Genomic DNA, 21852 nt, shown 5'->3' on the forward strand with positions numbered 1-21852 from the left:
CGTAGCAATGCTTGAAATGAAAGTATCTTTCATAGTAATCTCAATAGTCATGTAAAATCATTCAATATGAATGTCCTGTGATGTAAATATTGTAAACTAAACGTATATAAATATATGCGATTGCACACGTTGAACAAAAGGATAGCCTTTGTTTCTTGATCAATCCAACTTATCCAACCATCTCCCTCCGAATATTTCCCGTGCGATATTCTTTCGAATTATCTGTGGCATTTGTAATCGGAGAAGTGGGTAATAATTAAAGGATAACAATTGCAACGATTAACAATAAAAGGCGTTTTATTAATAACAATACCGTTTATAATATTGCAGCGACAATATGCGATATCAAGTTCTGGTCTTCATCACGCTTCTCTTTCTCTCTCTCTCTCTCTCTCTCTCTCTCTCTCTCTCCTCCCCCTTCCTCCCTCTCCCTCTCTCTCTCAACAATATTCCTATATCTACCTACAGAAGACATATGTACAAAAACTACAATTCGCTCTATATACAATTTCGTATTATGAATTAAACGATATCTACGTCAAAACTTCGAAAAATGGACGAGACACTCTAGTCACTCCTCCATTTTACATCGTCTAAGAGATTTTATTCGCCATCGCAGACAGATGCAAATTGTTTTAGACACTCGGAATAAATAAGCTTAATCTAATTTTAAATACGAAAAACTTGTACCTTTTATACTTTACATATTATATTAACGATAACGCGCGCTTATTTTACATCTTGAGAAATATATACAGATTAATTCGCCTTAAGAACTCATATGTAATTATTAATTGAATCTAGTCTGCTCGTTATACACTTTTAATCTAATTTTTTGTGCGGAATATAAGGAAAAAAATGAATATGTGACACTTTCGATTTTGTAAAATCTTGTCACGATTTTTTGTATAAATCTCCGAATTATGTAATCATGGCGGCTGAAAGCACATGCAGTGCGAAGGATTAATACCAATAACTTTGTGGAAACATTTATATTGACTTATCCCGCGGGATGACAGAATTGGGCCTGCAAATGATTCGGCGTCGTCGGTGTGAGCGGAGTCAAAGGTGTAAGGGGCGTTAACGGGCTACCTGGACTCTCGCTACCGGCATTGCTGGCCTGATAACCACCGAGATAAGCGCCGACCACGTTGATGCCACTGGGATACAGGTCGACTGGGTGATGGTGCATCGGCGGCGAATGATGCACTGCAAGCACACGAAAATAGGCGTTTTGAATCCTCGAGGGATACTACCCGTAATGCGAGTTATGTAAAAACTTTACACAACGGGTACTTTAAGGTTCTAGTAGCATCATTATCGAATCAACGATCAATTTAACTTGTGATATTATTATTACAGGTTTAGTTTGTGATTGCGTTTTCAGTTCAACAGTAATCAGCGCGCAGTTTATATAATTGAAAGATATGTTTAAAATTTACATAGAAATATTATTATTACTAGACACTAATACCTCGACGTATTTGGCGCTTTCTTCTTTTACACTAAAACCTCATAATAGTGCGCGCTCAGAACATAGTATTGGCTACATTCAACAGTGAAAACAGCTTTGCTAATGTTAAATTTCTTATTGTTAAAATTCTTTATTATAATTAGTCTTACCCTTAGTTCTCCTCACTGAATCAAAATATATAAACCAATCATATTAAAAAATTATATATATATATATATAATAGTTGTGCTGCTTTCTTTAAATGAAGCCAATAAAGTTGTCTCCACTTTACTTGTAAAATTCAGAGCCCTATTCTATCGCTAATCTCCATTCATACTCAAAGCCACCAAAGTAAATTTTTCATACGTGTGGAGTGGTCAACGTGCGAAGGGATCTGATTAGAGTTAAATTTAAATTATAATAAATTTATATATTATATACATTTAATAATAATAAATATATAAATAAAAATAAACCAAGTATATATATGTATATTTTGTTTTTCTTCAATTATTTATTTATTACGAATGTGTATAGCCTCGTCAAATATTATTTTTATTTAAGAATTCATTCGTATGCTCTTCTAAATCTATCATTCCAGTCTTTTTCTTAAAAAAATTAAATACGACAATACTATTCAAACGATTTCAAAACATTGTCAAACGTATACACGTCTGTTTCCACAACAAATGTGATCCTTTGCCACATTTAATTGGTCACCCAGAGAAAAGGAGATTTTGCCAAGAGCCAATCAGAGCGCGTAGTATTGTTCATTGAGCCAATAAAAAATCCTATAATTTGCTTGTTAAGATTAGATGTAGCTTGACATGTGTAGAAGTATGACACATGTCAAATTCACTTTCAATGTGTAGTACTCGATTATTCTACACACAGATCGCTAGCTTATGCTCATACTAACATGCGTTTAGCGCATATAAAAGAAATTTTGTGCACTATTTCGAGATTTGCTATTATTAAGTTCTAGTGTATTCATATAGCGGTCTCTTGTTTAATTTATTATTACTTACTCTGAGTCTTGATCTTGCCGCTGTGCTTCTTCTGTCTCGCCCTGGAATTCTGAAACCAAACTTGCGTGACCCTCTTGCTGAGGCCGGTCACCTGGGCTATCCTCTCAAGGTCCTGTCCGTCGGGATTGCTGTCCATCTGAAAGTTAGCCTGCAGGACTGCAAGCTGCTCCTCGGTAAAAGTCGTTCTTACGCGTTTCGTCTTGCTGCCTTTGCCACCGTGCTCAGAATCACAATCCTCCGATGACGAAGTATTGTTACCCTCGACCACATCCAAATAATGGGCCTTGCAGAGCAGTCGGGCGTCCAGAAGCGCGAATTGCTCACCCGTAGAAAGTTGACGGGAGCAAGCATCACAGGCGAAACATGCCAAGTGATAGACTCGGTCTTTAGCTCTCCTCACCCAATCCCCAGCGCCTACACTGCGCCCGCATTTCGCGCATTTCGCGCCGAATGTTCTGCAAAAAACGCAAACGGTAGGGATTTCTCCCATGTGAAAGCCGCACGTGACGAAGTCGCCATCAACTTTCGAACGTGCACGAGTGTTAAAAAAGTTAATCGACATGCGTAATCAATGACAAAGGGAGTCGGCTCGACCGATCGATGTACCGGTGTACTGCCCATTTATCACCCACTTTACTGTCATTCATCATTCATTGATTCATGCATGTTTCTTTTTTCTTTTTTTTTTGCACGCGCAGCTACGAATGGACTCGGCAATAAACGCGGTTCTCTCGCAATGCATATCGAATTCAGTCGTGCGGACACCGACCGAAAAAACTATTTTTATCCCGTCGACGGCAGGTTCATTCGAGACCTCCGAGAACGCGAGGATCCGGCAGCAGTCCTGTCCTCATTAACATACTACTCAGCCACTCCGGTGTCCTCCCGGACGCGACGCGACGAGGCATTGGAGTCACCTCGGTTTAAGGATCAGTATCGCGATTCGAGGAGTAGATTACGTCGAGATTATTTCGATGTCTCAGTTGTGCGGCTTCCGACCCTATACAAATGGGTCGATTTCTTTATATCCATCCCGACGAGATGTGAGAAGAGAATCTATTGCTAAAAGAGAACTCGAGAAACGAGACCGAAGAAAAATAAAGAAATTATTATTATTACTAGGGACAACGATAGAGCAGTGCGAAGAAAACTAAAACATGAAATTCAGCAGAGGTTATGCATACGGGAGCATATGCAAAAGAAGAAAAGAAGAAATAACGGGAAGAAGGAGGAACGAAGTAGAGGAAAAGAAAAAGGATCAATAAGAAGCACAGGCATATAGGAAAGAAGGAAAGAAAAAGGAAGAGAAAAAGAAAAAAGAAAAGAGAAGCAAGAGGAAGAGCATAGAGACGAAGCAGAAGAAGAAGTAGAAGAATGCATCAACGACCGATCGACCATGGCGTTATTGTATGGAAAAATATGGTAAGCTCATGGAAGGATTAGTCTTCGCGTCTGCATAGTCATCGTCGCATGACGCGATGTTTTCGGGGGAGGGGATATTATTGGTGATCGCGCAAAGGGCACGCCTAGGAGCTAGTTTGTACCGATCGCCAGCGATCGCTCTATGATCCATCCTTTTTTGACCGTTTATTTTCTAATTTAGAGGAGACTCATCGATGTAATAAGAAGATCCCGATCAGCGTACAAGATTTATAATTGTGCCCTAGCGAAAATAAAAATTATAGATTAAGTTGAAGGGTATTGTAAAAATATAAAAGAGTAAAAACATTTCCTTTACATTTTGTTCTCTCATTTTCGCCATCTAGAAGCTTTATTTATGTTTCTGTCACTCTCTCTTTACGTTATATTTTGCTCTAATTTTTATTTTTACTAAGGTGGACATTGACTTAATATAGTGATATTCAAATCTATTACCATGGGTAAGATTACCGATTATTAAATGTAACATTCCCGTGGATGCGCAATATCAAATGTAACCAATCAGAATTTGGCAAAATTAAATGTAACAAAATTCAAATTTAACTAATCAAAAATTGGCTCAAAATCTTAAAAACCAATATAAAGTCATTAAAAAATTAAAAATTGGTCCTAAATCAATTTCACCACCATTATTATAGTTACAGATCTATAGTTACAGTACTATAGTTACAAATCTTCTTACATTATTACTTTCCTTTTTCTTAATAGAGGTAGAAAAAGAAGATAATAGTTGTGATACACGTCAAGTTAAACTCAAATCCAGTCAATACCCAGAATTACAAATCTTGAACAACATTGATCTCGATTATTTCGACTAATTTGAAGTTAGCGCCTATTTGTTATTGTTAGTACATTCTCTTTCACTCAAGGAACCTTCCTGCGTGTTCCTAAAAGGAATGAATTTGACGACACTGACTGCATTCAACAGAAAAAATAGCTTTACAATGTTCTAAGATTCTTTCATACAATTAGTTTATACATTTAAAAATTATGAGATAATCAAATTTCTGAAATGAATAAAAAATAAGTAAAAAACAGGCTGCTGGGAATTCGCGTTGTTAAAATTACAATATAATATAAATAAGACTTGAATATATCCACAACATTACATTATCATGTGTACATATTTCGACTAATCTTTTAGCCATGTTCAGCAATTGGTGTACTATACTAATTTTGTATTTTGCAATTAATATACTATACTGTTTTTTACTTTCTTTTGTTTTTTTTGTACATTTAAATCCAGTGAGGAACTAAAAGCAGGAACTACTATATTAAAATCTTACAACAGTTGCAAAGCTGCTTTTTTTTATGAACGCAGCAACCGAAAAAGTTTCCCGACAAGAAGATCTTCCATCGTGGAAACATGGATGTGTCATTCGATGAGTGTCGCCTCAGGTAAATAGTAGCGCTCGCTGTTCTCCCCGCGTCCATCCTTCTACGGTTTCATACCCCAGAAAAGTCAAGACTTAACGCACCGAGGAGGGCAAGAGAGCGACGAGGGGATCCTGTGTATCCGGCGGCGACGAGAGAACTGGTATTGGGTATCTATAAATCTTCAGGGCCGTACGCGCGCGTCGGCTACCAAACGGCCCCGCCCTAATTTATTCATTTGTTCTTCCACATAGGCGGGCCCTATAAGTCAACGGGGGATTAAGTTGGGCGCTCGCTGATATGAGACGCTTGCGAGAGCATGATCGAACCCCGCCGGCATACGAATTGCGATTGAGGATTGAGAATAGCGAAATACGCGTCGAGCCGATCCAAGTTAATTGCGCCTCGGTAGCGTAGAACAGCTAATCATAATTTACGCAGCAATTCTTATATAAGTGTATCCCATACAGCACAGATCATTTCAGTAATATCGCAATAACACTCCATAGATCGCTCCAGTAATAGTACAGGAACATTGCAACGTCCCAGTAATGTTTTCAATAACATTACGACCTTCCAGCAATATTGCAGCAACACTGAAACGTTCCAACAATATTGTGCAATAACATTGCAAACCTTGCAGTAATGTTGCTACAAACTTTTGTGCTGTACAAATATTTCTGGTGAACGATACCGAAAAAGAACGACAGTCGCGTAAAGTTATTGCTCCAGTATATAACGCGTTATTCAATCCCACGGATGTTTGGTCAACTCAAAGAACTGCGATCATTTGCTTACGTCTCGAGTGTCCCAGCAGCCGCGAGGTATGCGGCCTTAAGTGCCGGCAAGGTGAAGAAGATAACGCCGCGATTACGACGACAGGTGGTCCCGACGTCGTGTTGGGCAATGCGAGTCGCTTCTACTCCGATCGTACCGATTCGAGAAAACCGGAATCTTATGGGCTTCGAGGGAAATCGGTAATAGAGCGATTTTTGCCGCATACAGGGCCACGAATCACTTCGACGTCTGAGCTCTTCTTTTTTCGGTCGAAACGTACGAAAGCGACGAAAGCGGGGAAAGGATTGGGGGGCCTCGGATCGGGGAATATGGGGGGCGCACAGGTCCCGGGGTCGGGTGAATATTTATTAATTTCAAAGACCACTCTATTTCTCTCTCACTCTTCTCCCCTCTCTCTCTCTCTCTCTCTCTCTCCGCTCCCTCACTCACCTGGAAGAAAAGAAGTACCGCGCTGGCTCGCACTCGGATGAAGGCGGGAAGAAGGAACGGTTCGAGGATCGCAGCTGGCTTCGGTGCCTTACGAGGCGAATTCCTCAGTCCTCCGGAACACTGACACTAGGCAGTCCCATCTCGAGTGACTCGGCACCCACATACACGTACGCGTATATTTGGTATACGGAATCACGAAGCGCGAAGTAACCCGCTTTCGGGACATTGATAAATTAATGATAGCCGGGCAATTCCTTCCCCACCAGCTATATCATACACATCCTAGCATGTTATTTTTCGTATCGTCGGACCTTTCGAGCCTTCTCTCTTTTACCTCTCTTTTACTTCTCTCTGCATCACCCGGACAGAACTTGAGAAATGCTTCGTGAGTATCGCGTAACGAAAGATACGTCTAAGGTATATAAACGGATTACGCGGCGTCTTAGGGGAGGGCAAAAATGACGCGGGGGCTCTCTCTGGGGAGTAGGCGTAAAAGCCGAAGCGAGAGGATCTCGCAAAAGAATATCTCAGGATTCTCAGGACAAGAGTATTTATTTTTTTCCGCGTTCGCCGCGTGCGCGCGCGAGACAGTGAGACGTCGAGACGTCAACGTGACTCCGCAGCTCGTGCTGTGCGTGAGCATGCGTGATACACGAATGCACGGTGACGTGAATAGCCGACTATACGTGAGGTCCGCGCGGGCAGAGAGGGAGGAGGAGGAAGAAGAAGAAGACGAGGAGAGGCAGACTACATTGGAAGACATTAATCACCCAATGGCGACTCTCTCGCGAGCGCACATCTCGGACACCCAATACGCGCGCTTATGGATGTCTATCGATGTAGAAATACCACATCCGTATAGCCAACACGCGCGGACAGAGCCACGTGACTCGAGGATACGGTTCGCGCGATCGACCGGATCGACGGTCCAGCTCGTGTGCTTGTTTCACGCGATGAACAAAGAATCCTTAACTCGGGAATAGTCACCTTAGTCATCTATGATGTGATTTTTACACTCTCGGCATCAAGAAAATGAACTTCAGTGTCTTTATAATAGCAATTTTCTTTACTGAATATGATTATGTAATTTTTTCCCTAGGGTGAAAACATGAAAAGTGAGAATTTTTACTATTAACATTATGAAAAAATTTTTCACTTGTCACGTTTTTGCCCTAAGGAACAAATTACATAATCGATACCCAAGTCGAGAATTTATACCCACTTTGTTTTATTTCTCCTTACTTTTCTTTGGAAAATATCAAGTACGTCTATATACATAATGACTTTAGGTACTAATAAATTGTAGAACATGTATTTATAATATGTAATTAATAATATGTAATTAATAATAGTAACTTTTAAAGTTAATCTACAATGTACTTTTTGCTTCTTGTTTCTTGCTTTTTATCTCTTTGCGATTATTTTATCGACAGTTATATTTCTTGTCATGTGTTTCTTATCTCTTCTGAAGTTCATCAACTTTTAGATCCAGCGACAAAACGAAGAAACAGGATCATAGACGTACGCAAGGAAGGCAAGAGAGAATGCTTGCAACTTCTCCTAAATTTTGACAGTGAGAAACAATTAAATTTTGAAAATTTTTGTAACAAAGATTATAAAACAATAAAATAAAAATTGACCAATTAGATTAAACACATGTAAGTGAAAAATGCCATATTCGATCAAGGCGAATTAGGTTTTTCAGCCTAATAATTAATATTTCTTAATTTCTTTTACCTAATAGTATATTTCTTGTGAATTTATACAATTTCAAATTTAAGCTAATTGTGCGCCGATTATACATATATATTTATCAGTTTTTAAACCATTCTAAACTAGCTGGAGTAATAATATTACAAATTAAATTGACAAGCAATTTAATATTATTGCTGCAAACAAGCATCTTAGAAAACTGTTAATAGTGCTAATGATACTAATAAGCATCTTAAAAACTATAAATAATTTATTGCGAAAAATATTTATTATATATCCCCAACCAGGATTCGAACTCGATCTCCTGAAAATTATAAAATTTATCTCCACGTTGAAAATCTTCAAAGATTAGTTTTTAATATAATTAATAAGTTCTGTAAAAATAAATTTGTGCCCCCTTCCCCGACTGAAATCCTGAATACGCCTATAAAAATAGGAGGCAAAAAGACGAAAGGAAAAAATTATAAGAAACAAGAAACAGGAGGAAGCAAAGCTCATTGTATAGATTAGCTTTTAATTAGGGTGTCCAAAATACATATAAATCTAATAATCATTTATACCATAAAAATAATAATTAAGTGACTATGCAGGGGGTTAAAGGATCAACGGCATGGAACTGAATATTTCGATAATACTCGACTGCCGAATTTTCGACGGAGAGAATAAATGGGATCAACCGGGTTCGAGCTTTTTGTGTGATAATTCACTCCCTTGGCGAGCGGCGGTAACAGGGAGGAGGGTCGCGCGATCACGGTAGCAGAGTTGCGTCCTCTTAAGCTTTGGGCCGACTCGATCTCGAATCGCGTCAGTGGGGAGTCCGAGTAAGTTGCCCTCAACGAAGCGGGATATTACTAGTAGGTTCATCGATAACATCCAATAATTCTTTCCTTCCCCCCATCCTTTCCATCTTTCTTTTCCCTCGTCTCACGACAGCAATACGCGGAATGCGGATCCGTGCACGCAGGACAGGTTGACCCTCTTCCTCCCTTCATCCCCCGCGGATCGAACGGACAGTACATCGAATGTAAAAAGTCACTAGATTAACGAAGTACCGGGAACTACTGTCATTTTGGCTCCATGACGCGCGGTTATTCAAAACTTTAGCCTCTTTCGCTACGGTTTTTGCAATTTTCAACACAGCAATCGGGCATTTTCGATAATAACAGAATCAAGTTCTTCTTCTTCTTCTTCCAGACTCCTGGTCCTGTATGCATTTCCGACCTTTTAACAGAATCAGGTTAGAATAGCACTTCGACGCCATTTTGACTCCAAATGCTAATTCAGTGAATTTTCTCATCGCGGTACTTTGTTAATCTAGTGTCTTTAATCGAATGAGATATCAGGCGACGTCTACGTCCAGAATCTAGGATAGATTTCCGGGCACAGATTCTAATCACGATTGCCACTCTTTGACTTGTTCTGCTAAAGCTCAACGTCCTCCTGCCGGAAATCGATTGTTGAAAGATAATTATACGTTCGATTTTAAAATATTCATAGTCATGATTTTTATTTCAGGACCATCTTATTAGTAAAATAATCTTAAGATACTAATACGGCTCTCTGACCGATATTCATAGTCGATTCTTATATTTAAGATCTTAAGTACAGTCTTAAGCTGTCATGAATCAATCTGAAGGCTATATTAGCTTCTTAAGACATTATTTAAGACAATTTTAAAATAAGAACGGATTGTGAATATCGCTCTCTGATTGGTTAACTATATAATGTCTTAAGATTATATAGTTATAAGACAGTTTAAAATTACAAGAACTAGAACTATATCGGCCTTATTTTAAGACCGTCTTAAGTAATATCTTAAGATGCTAATGTAGCTTTCTGACTGGTTCATGACATCTTAAGCTGTATTTAAGACGATGTTAAATGTAAGAATCGACTATGAATACAGACCTAAGTCACTCAGTATAAAGGTTGATTAAAAATGCATGCACGAACAGTTGATAGCGATATTATGGACAACGATTTTCCCTTTTTCCATCGGTGAACTCATAATCGCAGATAAATATAAGGATCTCCATCGAAGATAAATATAACGGATTTATATATAAATGGGTTGCAATTGTGTATGCGTGTATGTGTGTGTCGTGCTAAAGGTTCGTAAATTTTATTTATATGCATTATTATAAAACATACGATATCAGAAAGTTGTGTCAGATTATTTTTATTTGATAAAATATTGGCGTTATATATTAGTGTGTTTGTCAGCATTAATTCTTATTGCTAACGTATTAAAAGTTTGTATTCCTATACAAAATTCTGCATTAATAATTTGCTTAAATATATTGATAACTATTAAATAAACGCTACTTCACATTTCATTATACATCTACTGTAGATTTTAATATTAATTATCACCAATCGTTACTGTCACTTTCTTGTAGTATTCTGCAATGTTATCTCTAAACTAAAGAAAAAAAAGATTATCAAATCCGACCTTACAACCGAAGATAACCACCATGCTGTCGCAGATTTCTTTTCAAACCGAAAGAAAATCGAAGAAAGGATATTAAAATTTAGAGCAGCTAACTGGAGATTTTTTTCTGTATGCTGGAAAGCCAAAGATTGGTTCAAACTTCAAAGTCGGAGACTCCGACCGAAAACCAAAGAGGTGGCAACCGTGATTCTAATCGAACCGCTTGCCGTAAATGCGACTCTCCGGCCGGCGAGAGGCGTCAGAGAGAGAGATGAGGGTAAACTCGGCATGCAAATATATGTTTGCACTTACAAGGCGTAATCGTGCCTGCAGTAGAGTCGCATGCCGCGCAGGAAACACGAGTGCTGATCGTGCAGGGGTCGTGCACAGGCGCAACACTTTAGGCATCTCGAGTGCCAGGTACGACCCCCTACGCACAGGACGGTGCGCTCTCGTACGCTCTCCCCACAGCCGCCGCAATCCATCTCCATAGCGTCGTATCCGTTATCGCTACCGCTCTTTTTCGCGACGGCGATGTTGTTGTTATTCGTATTGTTATTATTGTTGTTATTGTTGTTATTGTTGTTGGTCTTCGGGCACAGAACGCCGTCCGCACATTCGGACTCCGTCTCCATTTCAGTCTGCAAGAATGCGGAATCGTGTTAACACGTAAAGATACTCGTATAATAATACTTTGAAGAAATTGTAAGCGTAACGTTACTTTTCCAATACGTTTTTGCGGAAGTGTCTAAAAATCTAGTTAGATATAGATTTAAAAATAATTTTGTTGAACTATCGAAATAATTATGTAAGACGCTCAAACACACTATACACACTAGTTGCTAAAATATCAAAACTTTGTGCAGCATTGCATCTTGTTTGAGTTCCCTACTTTCTAAATTCTTTCGAGTTGAATCTCACTCTAATAAGTGGTTCAATTTTCAATCTTTCAAAGTGAGATTTTATTCTTCAGAATAATTCAGTCTAAAAATAATTTAGTCTAAAAATTTTAGAAAGTACATCATTATTTTGATGGGCCATTATAGTTACAATTCAATATAATTACTTTCAGATCTTATATCTATATTCACAAATACTTCATAGATCTTGCCCTTACAATCCAAGTTTTATTCTGATACATGCATTGTGTGTACTTTTAATTTAATATTTATTATTTAAATTTTACAACACTGAAGGAGACCAAAACTATGAACAAAACATTTGCAACCAACTCCTGTCCTACAAGGCGCCCTTGCAAAAGTAATTTTGGCGCCTCCTACCAGAGATAATCCTTTTTTTAAAGAATATTCCTATGAGCATTTTACAAACTGTTTCAGTTAACACGGAAAATATATATTATATATAATATATATATAGATATATATATATATATTTAATAAAATATAGTTTTTAAAAAACAGCTTTTTTCAAGTTGCTGGAAAAAAACTGGAAAAATTCCCGTTTTTTCCGAAAAATTGGTTTTTTTTGAAAAATTGCTGTTTTTGCAATGTATATAACATGCTATTTAATTTTTAATATCCTTCATCAAATTAATATGATCCAGAAAGTTATGTAATCATATTTATATTAAAATTTTTACTTTGCCTTCTATTTTTATAGTAAAATCTAATCTAACCTTCGTATAGTGCAAAGCATTAAGTCTACGACTGCGCATTATATGCGCAAGTGGTTACTATAGATACATCACGTAGGTTAGATCGTCGGTTAGATAAGAAAATTTATAATTCCTTTCATTTTAAAGACTTTATGTGATTCGTCTTAATCTGCACATTACAAAATGTGTGTTAGATTTTGTTTAAATTAGATATAAAAGATTACAATTAATTCTCATATTTTATAATATTATTAAATTAAGATACTTCGTTTAAGCATTGAAATTAATATTGAGCTAACTTTTATATTTACGTTTACAATACTATATCACTTGATTTAAAATTTATTTATTATTAAACGAAGTAATTTAGAAACAAATGCAATCTTAACAACTAGTCTGAAGAGTAATTTAAGTTAATACATATAACAGTGTATGTTTCGTATATTCTATTGAATACATTATGGGACCTCAATTCTGTTAACTTATCCAAATTATCTCACTGTATACCCTATACGCAATTATTTTCTTTACAAAAAGAATCGAGAACAAATGTGATAGATTTTACGAGCACGCGTGAATTTTTCCAAAATGAATTTTTCTACCTTTGGGAAAAAAAACCGAAAGAATCCGCGGAAAAATTGGAAAAATTCGATTTTTTCCAAGAGGTCCTTTAAAACTGTAATTTAAAATATCAAATTGAATCTGATAAAAGTAAGTCCTAGAAAAATAAAGATTGAAGCGTAAATAAAATATAAGAGGAGAGTGACAGAAACATAAGCGAAGTTTCCACAAAGCATAAATTGGAACAACAAAACATTAAAGAGGCGTTTATATCTTAAAGCATTCTTTTACATTCTGCTGTACATTTGCACTTCCTAGAATTTCCGTTTATGCCTCTGTCACTCTCTTTTACATTCAACTTATGCTCCGATTTTAATTTTCGTCAAGACAATGATATTAGTACCGGCGAATTAATTTTGAAACTTAATTTGGTGCTCTCTTCAGCACCCTCCATGTTAATGCGCCCTTGTGCGGTGCACAACTTGCACGATTCCACTTAGGACAGGCCTGTTTGCAACACCATTACATTTCGCGCATTTTTTATATAATAGTTCTATAATAAATATATAAATACAACGCTTCTGCGTTTGACTCTTATTGACCATTTATATTTTCCTTTTCTAATTCATTCTTAGAGCTTTTGTTATTTTCTTTTTAATTATTGTTTCAGATCTATATCTACTTGAATTTTTAGATACTTCAGCAAAGTTCTCTACGTGAATATGCGTATCACACATAAAAGAACAGGTTTTCCTAAGTTGTAATTAACGTGATAACGTAGTTTGCGGTTTACCGCATGTAAATCGCGAAAGAAGAGAAAGTCGATTCACGAAAGACTTAAAGATGCAAAGTTGATTGCCGAGGCAAGCGTCGAATTTCCGGAGAAACATCCGATTTCGGGGCTAGGACTCCGAATCTGCCGATTAATGCTCGGTAAAGTGAAATAATGAACGATCCACCGCTTCGGGGGCCGTCAGGGTGCGCCGAATGATAAATGATCCCTCGTGCCTCGACGACGCATAATCGCGTATACGCAAATCGGGATTGCCCGCGCGCGATAGTCTAATTATCCGCGGGTTCATGTCGGCGCAATCTTGAAGGGGGCGCCAAAACTGGCGCCAGTACCGCCATTTTGTAACTCTTAGGGGACTCCGCACAATAAAAGGAACAAAGAATAAGAATTTCAACCTATCAGAAATCATGTATTGTGGAATACACACTATGTATTCCACAATACACGATTTCTGATAGGTTGAAATTTTTATTCTCTGTTTTCTATTCCCTGTTCCTTTTATTGTGCGGAGCCCCTTAGGCCCAGTTTTACAACCGACGGTTAACTCTTAACCGAAGATCAACTTATTCATTATTTCTTTCCAATTCTAGGATTGGAAAGAGATGAGAAACAAGTTAAACCTCGGTTAAGAGTTAACCGTGAGTTGTGAAACTGGACCTTAACCTTAAGGCTGCAGGAAAGTCGATATATCGGCTCTGGAGAAAAATCAGTTTTTTTCTATAAGAAGCATATGTAAAAAAAAATAGAACAAAATAAAAAAGGAAAAAAGAAAAAAGGAGCTACATAAATACTCTCTACGTCCACGTCGTTAGCTCTGGGTAATTCTAAAGGAGAGTTAAAAAATCAAAATATTTAACCACTTTTTGATGGAAAAATTTAATGATCGTGAAAATTTTTACAACTTGACACTACCATCAAATTCAGCGCCCCTAAAAACCGTTATTAATACTTATTTAAAAATTTTATGATCAAAAATTTTTTCTTTACCTTATCCTGCCGGGAAGCCGATATATCGGCTCGGCCTATGATATGAACTTTGTATATAGTTGATACATGATACAAGACACAAATTTGGCCACTTTTAAAGGACGGTTTAATATCTCAAATCCCGACAGTCTAAAGGTCAATGACAATTCAGTATCGTTATATAATATACCTAACTTATATTATCATTGCTTTATACCTTACCTATATGTATATAATATCTACGCAAAAAACAACATAACAATACCAAATTGTTGTTAAGAGTTACAAAATCAGGGTACGGATTATCAGCGGAAATTTTTCATCATTAAATTTGAGACATAATTAAAAAATATAAGCAATAAGAGTAACAGATTTCAGCATCAGGAAAAAAGTCAGGTTGCATTAATTGGGATTCTGGTTGAAAATGAACAAATCAGAATATTCTGGTTGAATTTATTACAATTCGAAGATGAGATAACCAAAATTCGGATTAATATGTTCAGAGTCTTCTTCGTTCATTTTCAACCAGAAATTTTGCTCAGTGAACTTATCAGAAAGCATGTATGTATATCAAAATACACAGTTTCTGATAGGTTGGGAGCTTTTATTCTCTGTTTTTATTACCTGTGCTTTTCAAAACTAATCTTATGATTTATATTCAATCTTATCGCATCGACACATTCAATTTGTTTTTTTTTTTATTGTTACATTGGAATGCACTAGAACTTTCCCTCTCGCTTTCGCCAAATTACAAATATACATGTATATCTATTTCGCTTTAAGAGAGTATATAAAAACATACACTATATACATAATTTAGCTATAAAAAAACAGACCTGTTATCCCGCAATCTATTAGAACTATATGGACTCTACGTCGCGATTAATAATGATCGTTAATATCATCCACGTCCGCAATACTTTTTTTTCCGCTATCGATGCCAGGCCGACGGCGACGGTGCTCATTGTATGATGCGTCGTCGGAGATAAACGCGGAGATACCGCCTATCAGATCCGCGCGCGGATTTCTTTCGCTGTGCCCCGTCACGGCACGCGCGCACGCTGCAGATCGTATGCAGATCGTATGTGATACTCGATAATATTAATTGGCACGCGAACAGCGCACAAGGGTTATTGTTCGCCCCGGGAGGCGTGCGATGAGTTAATTACCCCGAGCGATCGGCGCAGAGAGTGCTCATTCGCGAACTCTCCACTCTCATGCGATTTCTTCGCCGACCAATGAGAGAACGAGTGATTCTTTCGAACTATCAAGGCTGCGTTCCTTTACTCTAAGTAATGCCTATTTCCATCAATGTAAATTAACTTTAATCTCGATTCAATTTATTCTTTACCTTTTCCTAATTCTAAGAATTAGAATAAGATGAAGGGTAAACTAAACCGAGATTAAAGTTAATTTACATTAATGGAAATGGACATAAGAGAGTTAACTCACGCCAATATTTATAGTCGGATCTTGTTTCAAGATAATCATTGTTAATGCCATGCATGCACCTTCTAATATTCCGTCAGAGGTTTGAAGTTTCCAAAAGGTAAAAGGAATAAAGTAGTATAAATATTCGGCATGCAATAATTTGTTTTTTCTTTCTTTAAAAAAAGAAAGGTCAAAAATGAAAATTCCAGTTCATTACCATTCTCTAATAATGTTATTTAATTGTATACAAATTCTAATTATAATTACCATTCACTCATGTCATTTAATTGTGTATATCACTAATAAGACCTATAAGATTCTTGCCGTTGTCATGTTTACATGGAAAAGACAGTTTTGCTAAATATCTAAAAATTTAGCTAGATACAAATCTGAAAATAGCTTCATTGAACTATAAAAACTCTTAAAAAATATGAGTGCGGATTTAATGAGGTCTATATAATTAGTAAGACGCTGAGTAAAACTTTAAATGTTAAAACTCTTTGCAGCAATGCTTATTCGTGCCTCAGATTTTTATGTAATTAGTTTGAAGGTCCAACAAAATTATTTTCAGATATATATCTAGCTAAATTTTTAGATACTTCAAGCAAAATCATTCGTTCCGTGTATACTGTTTTCTTTTAAAAAAGAGAAAAGTAAAATCATCGAAATTCAGACTTCAGAATGATCAATCGAATTTTTTTCTACCTGCCAAAGAGCCGGTGATTCATTCAACAAGCCGGAGTTAGAAACCGGAAAAGTAGCAAGAGTGATGCTAATATAATTCTATAATTGCTTTATGACATCTTGAGACATTACTTAAGAGGGTTTTGAAATAAAAACCGATTATGAATACAGGCCCACGAGGTAACTCACTTACTCCAAAAAAATTGTTTATTTGACTTAAATTAATTTTATTATATTTAATACATATACGTTTTTCAACGAAGAAAATAAGTTAACAAAAGGACTCTCAATATAAATACTAAGTAGAAAGTTTAAAGAACGAATGAGAATCAGAATATAAAAACGAATTTCTTAAAATAACATAACAAATATATTATTACAAATATATATTATTAGATTTTAAAAATTATTGTAATAAAAAAATTAAGAAGATTACATAAATTGAATTATCCTTACGTGTGATTACATAGTTAAAAAACACATATGCTAACAATATATGTTTCGGCTGCAGAGTTGAACCTTCCTCAGTTATACAAATTTCCATTAAACACATTGAGCACCCAGTGATTAGAAATGTTCAAAAATCCACATAGTTATCTATCAAGTCGAGCAAACATTGCTCATAAGAAGAAAATAAAGATTAACTGAGTTAATTTAGTCAAACGAACAATTTTTTTCTTATTGAATCAGAGTAAAGTTTTAGAACAGTCCAGAGGCGCTATTCTGTAATTGTTTTACACGCCTACCGACAATTGTCGATGTCATTACGCAGCTTTTTCACCATATAAAATATCTGCGCAACGATACCGACAACTGTCGGTAGGCGTGTAAAGATAGTTACAGAATAGTGCCCCTGGAAAGTAAAGAGCAATGGCGAATCTCTCTCGAGAACGTCGAGAAAACGCGAAAACCTCACATGTCGTGGCCATCAAACATCTGCAGGGAAGCTGACAGCGCGGCGGCCGCCATGGCCAATTTCGAGGATCCTCTTCCGCTTCCCCTGCCCTCGTCTCTGTCGACGTTGGAACTCACGTTCCCCGCTCAATTCTACACGCGGGACCGGTGTAATCATTTCATGTGCACAACCGGACAGCTATTGATTTATGACTCGCCCGAAGGCGAAGCTGAACTTCCCACTTGTGATTTATGCCTCGTGGCTTTTCTCTGTCTTCTCTCGCGTGTGGAAACCACCTTCGCGTATCGCATACCGGCGTGCCGCGCGATACCTCGATTTATTAGTATCGTCGCACCGAGAACGATGAGTTTTAAGTGTCGTGTAAGAGTCCTCGAAGGGAAGCGCTTCCAGTTGCGAGATGTGACTGAATGGAAAAATCATTGAAACGAGTTATACGAATAGCGGAAGGCAAAGCGCCCATATGGACGTCTAAACAAACGTCTAACGTTGATCAAGATTTATGCTAATTTCAGTCGTTCGAATTAACGCGTGAATAAACGTACACAATGTAGAAATTAACGAAAATAAATGGTGACTTAAGATGAGGAAAGAGAATAGCGCATATTACATGCAATTTTCCAGGGTGTTGATGAAGGAGCAACGACACGGCGCCACTTGCCATTAAATAAGAATGTCCACTGGGAATATGCTAGCTAGACTTATCTTGAATAGGATAACCATAGAACTTTAGTGTACCTGCTCGAATTTATGAACGACCAGGACCGAACCTCATCCCTGTGTTCAAACAGGTAAATTTACAGCGGTTTGGAATCTAGCCTGCACGGAAAGAATGGCTTTGCTGAAGTGTCTGAAAATACCTTTGTTGAATCATCGAAATAACTATGTAGAACGCTTATATAAGCATTGATGACAATATTAAAATGCAGGGAATGGAAAGTTACTCTTTAAAAGTAACAAGTTACAGTTATTTGTTACCGAGTAGAAAAAGTAACAAAAGTTATCGTTATCGATTACTATAGTTATCGATTTTTAAAAGTAATTCGTTACAGTTACCGTTACTTGAGAAAGTAACTTTTCGTTACTTTTACATTACATTTTTTAAATCAACGACCACCAATCACAGCGGACGAGTGCTTAGGGGCTTTCTAGTCTCAAGCGCTATGAGTGGCTTGTGCCTAATCGTGTGCAAATTAACAATAAAAGTAATTGTAAAATTCGTTACAGTTACCAAAAAAATGTAACTACGTTACCATTATAGTTATCAAAAAAAGTAACGCATTTACCAGTAAAATTACCAAAAAAATAACTCGTAACTTTGTTACAAGTAACGAGTTTATACTTCCATTTCCTGCTAAAATATGTACAATGTTTTATTTATCATTTGTGAATGCGTACACGTAAGTATGTATGTCTCTCGAAATAATTTCAAACTATTTCAATATACAGGGTGTCTCTGAAAGCCGTAATATTTAAGGGTAGATTTCTTTGAGATGAAAATCCTAATCATATTTATCTAATTAGCGAATCATATTACCTAAAGTTCGAGCGTTCAGATGTGTAAGCACTGTGATTAGCGTGATACAACGCAAAATGCCAGTCACATCCGAACGCGCAAACTTTAGGCGATATGATTTTTGTTAACATTAAATACTTATAATTCAAAAACTATTATAGCCTCGACATTTCGGTATTAGAATTTTTGTCTCAAAATGATCTCAGAAATCTACCCTTAAGCGTTATTACGATCTGAACGAGATATCCTGTATACGCTTGATATGGGTGTCGTGACAATCCCTATATTACAAAAATAAGTTTGGACATTCTAACAATCAATTTGAGAATCATATTACACATTATTATTTTAATGATACAATAAAATTATTTTCAGATGACAATAACGATGACAAAATGTTTTTACATTCTAGCAACTAATTTAATTATTTTGATAGTTTAATAAATTTATTTGCACGTCTATTTGCACCTAGCTAAATTTTTGGATACTTTAGTATAACTTTATCGTTCTTTCTATGCAGTTTCTTAAAAGCCATTTGCTTGGCTATTGTGATTCGCAAATAAAACAACAATACCGTTTCCTTTTACAGCGGTGTGAAAATTATTTTTTCTCGATATACTAAAGTTAAAATAATATATACACGCAATTAAATTTGATGAATTGATTCCGAAATTCGTTTTCATAAATTATCAATGTTTACGAATGCAAATACATAATTCGCGCCACGTGTGTTTGAATTTACCCTTTCTCTCCGTCCGTTAAAGAAAAGATTGAAATAGCTGTCAAATATTCTCCCACGCAAATCCAACTTGACGAGTTTCTATTTTCGTATTCGTTGCTCGTTTTGGAACGTTTTTTGCAATCAGCGAACGGGCGAGAAAGAATAATAGCCTCATTTTTTATTCGTCAACAAGCCTGGGCTGTGGTTGCTGGATGAACTGACAAAATGAGAAATGTGGAGAAGGTGAAGTTGGGCCCAGACTTGCGGACTTCGAGATTGCCGGACTACCGGATATATCAATGAGCTACCGGACGTCCTTCCTGTAGTTTCACAATTTTGACATTATGCATTCAAGTCTAGAAATTTAGCTAGACACAGATCTAAAAGTAATTTTGTTAGACTAACAAAATAATTATATATTAGGACACTCAAACTGATTGCTAGAATGTCAAAAGTCTTTCTATAGTGCAGTCATCGTAACGACATTTATATCAAGCATATTAGTTTGAAATTATTTCGAGAAACATATACACTCATAAATACACATTCAGCACAAGACAATACAATACAAATATTACGGTACACATAACGGTCAGATCAACCAATATGAATATACAGATGATCGATTTATAGAAAATATTTAGAGTCAAGAGAGAAAAGACCTGGAAAGATCTATAGGGGAATATACGCTGCCGATCGAACGCGAAGCGAACACGAAAGGTCCGATTTTTATTGCTGCACTCTCTGAACTGGTGCACATACGTGAGGTAAAACAAACATATTTTCAGAGTACAGCAATAAAAAACAGACATACAAACTATAATAATTGTAATTTAAAGGATACGATTAAATATTCATAAGTATTTGGTTCAACTTTACTGTCACGATACATTTTCCCGATTACAACCAAAGCAGCATTGCACAATATTCAAGCGTTCTACATAATTATTTTGGTCCAATTAAATTATTTTCAAATTTATATCTAGTTAAATTTTCAAATACTTCAGTGAAATCATACTTTCCGTGAGAACGAATAAAACAAATTCCTTTTAGATTCAATTACAAATTAATGTTGTTTTCATGTAATAGCTACGTTTAGCAGAAAAAGTGACTTTAAACATTCTACGTTAATTGAGTTATACTTTTAAACTACAAAAATAATTCTATTTCAATTTAGATTTGAAGATATTGCCCAATCAACGAAAAGCACTTATTAAAACTCTGTTAATTTGTCTATTGAACACAGCTAATGTTTTTTTTACAAATCATTTATTTTTCAAAAATCTTGCCAGAAAAGTGATAAGAAATCCGACGCGTTTATTCCACACATGTATAGATTCGCCACTCAATCTGTTCAAAAATGAAAGAACCTACCTTCATAATTGCGCCGCCGTGATTAATCCAAACGCGATTACGCGCTTCTTCTTTTCTTCATTTCGACTGTCGGAGTGTAATACCTATTCACGTATTACTATCGCGTCTCTTCTCACTCCTTCCTTCGCATATACTATAAAGTCCGCGAACCAAGTTCTCCACCAATCTATCCCATAGATTTGGGCCGCAACCTGGCTCGTTCGGCCCGATCATCCGTCATTCGTTTACGCAGATGCGAGAACCGCGAGCTTTGGCAAAAGAATCGAACGACACCCTACCCCGATCGGTGCTAAGAGAAGACTGACATACTCGGTTCTGCCCCTACTATGCCGTTCGATCGGCCGTAGGGATGGGCGATGGAAGTGCAGTGGGGATGGTCCAACACTCGCACACTCACACGTATGCCCAACACTCGCGTGTCTTGACAGCCGAGCTGTCTGCCATAAGAATGCTTTTCAGATGAGAAATATTGCTGGGATCCATTACGAGCTGTAATCGGAATTCCAGATCGACGTAATTGCGACGAATGACACCTGGCATGAGAGATACAAAAAAAACGGCGTCAAGATGCGAGAGAGAGAGTGCGTCATTTATTAAGAGACAAGTCCCTGA

At 36.8% G+C, this 21852-nt stretch overlaps 1 protein-coding gene across 2 annotated transcripts; it reads right to left on the reverse strand.

The window, feature by feature from the left end:
* Positions 1-752: 752 nt before the first annotated feature.
* On the reverse strand, positions 753-21443 carry LOC108769501 (LIM/homeobox protein Awh). Of its 2 annotated transcripts, none has more exons than XM_018520522.1 (4): positions 21241-21443; positions 10979-11307; positions 2482-2936; positions 753-1209 (listed from the first exon to the last, which is right to left on the reverse strand). In XM_018520522.1, exons 1-4 carry the CDS (start codon positions 21244-21246, stop codon positions 1001-1003), a joined length of 999 nt encoding a protein of 332 aa, XP_018376024.1. In that variant the 5' UTR covers positions 21247-21443; the 3' UTR covers positions 753-1000. The 2 variants fall into 2 exon arrangements, with proteins under 2 accessions (XP_018376024.1, XP_018376025.1); XM_018520523.1 differs by lacking the exon at positions 21241-21443 and adding an exon at positions 19888-19923.
* Positions 21444-21852: the final 409 nt, after the last annotated feature.

Source organism: Trachymyrmex cornetzi, unplaced genomic scaffold, assembly GCF_001594075.2.
Source record: "Trachymyrmex cornetzi isolate Tcor2-1 unplaced genomic scaffold, Tcor1.1 scaffold913, whole genome shotgun sequence".
NCBI lineage: Eukaryota > Metazoa > Arthropoda > Insecta > Hymenoptera > Formicidae > Trachymyrmex > Trachymyrmex cornetzi.

Coding starts and splice junctions, on each gene's coding strand:
- LOC108769501 (XM_018520522.1), bottom strand. Junction 2,937..10,978: donor TGCAGGCACGATTACGCCTT/GTAAGTGCAAAC, acceptor CGTTTTTTGCAG/AACATTCGGCGCGAAATGCG. Junction 1,210..2,481: donor CGGCAAGATCAAGACTCAGA/GTAAGTAATAAT, acceptor GTGTGCTTGCAG/TGCATCATTCGCCGCCGATG.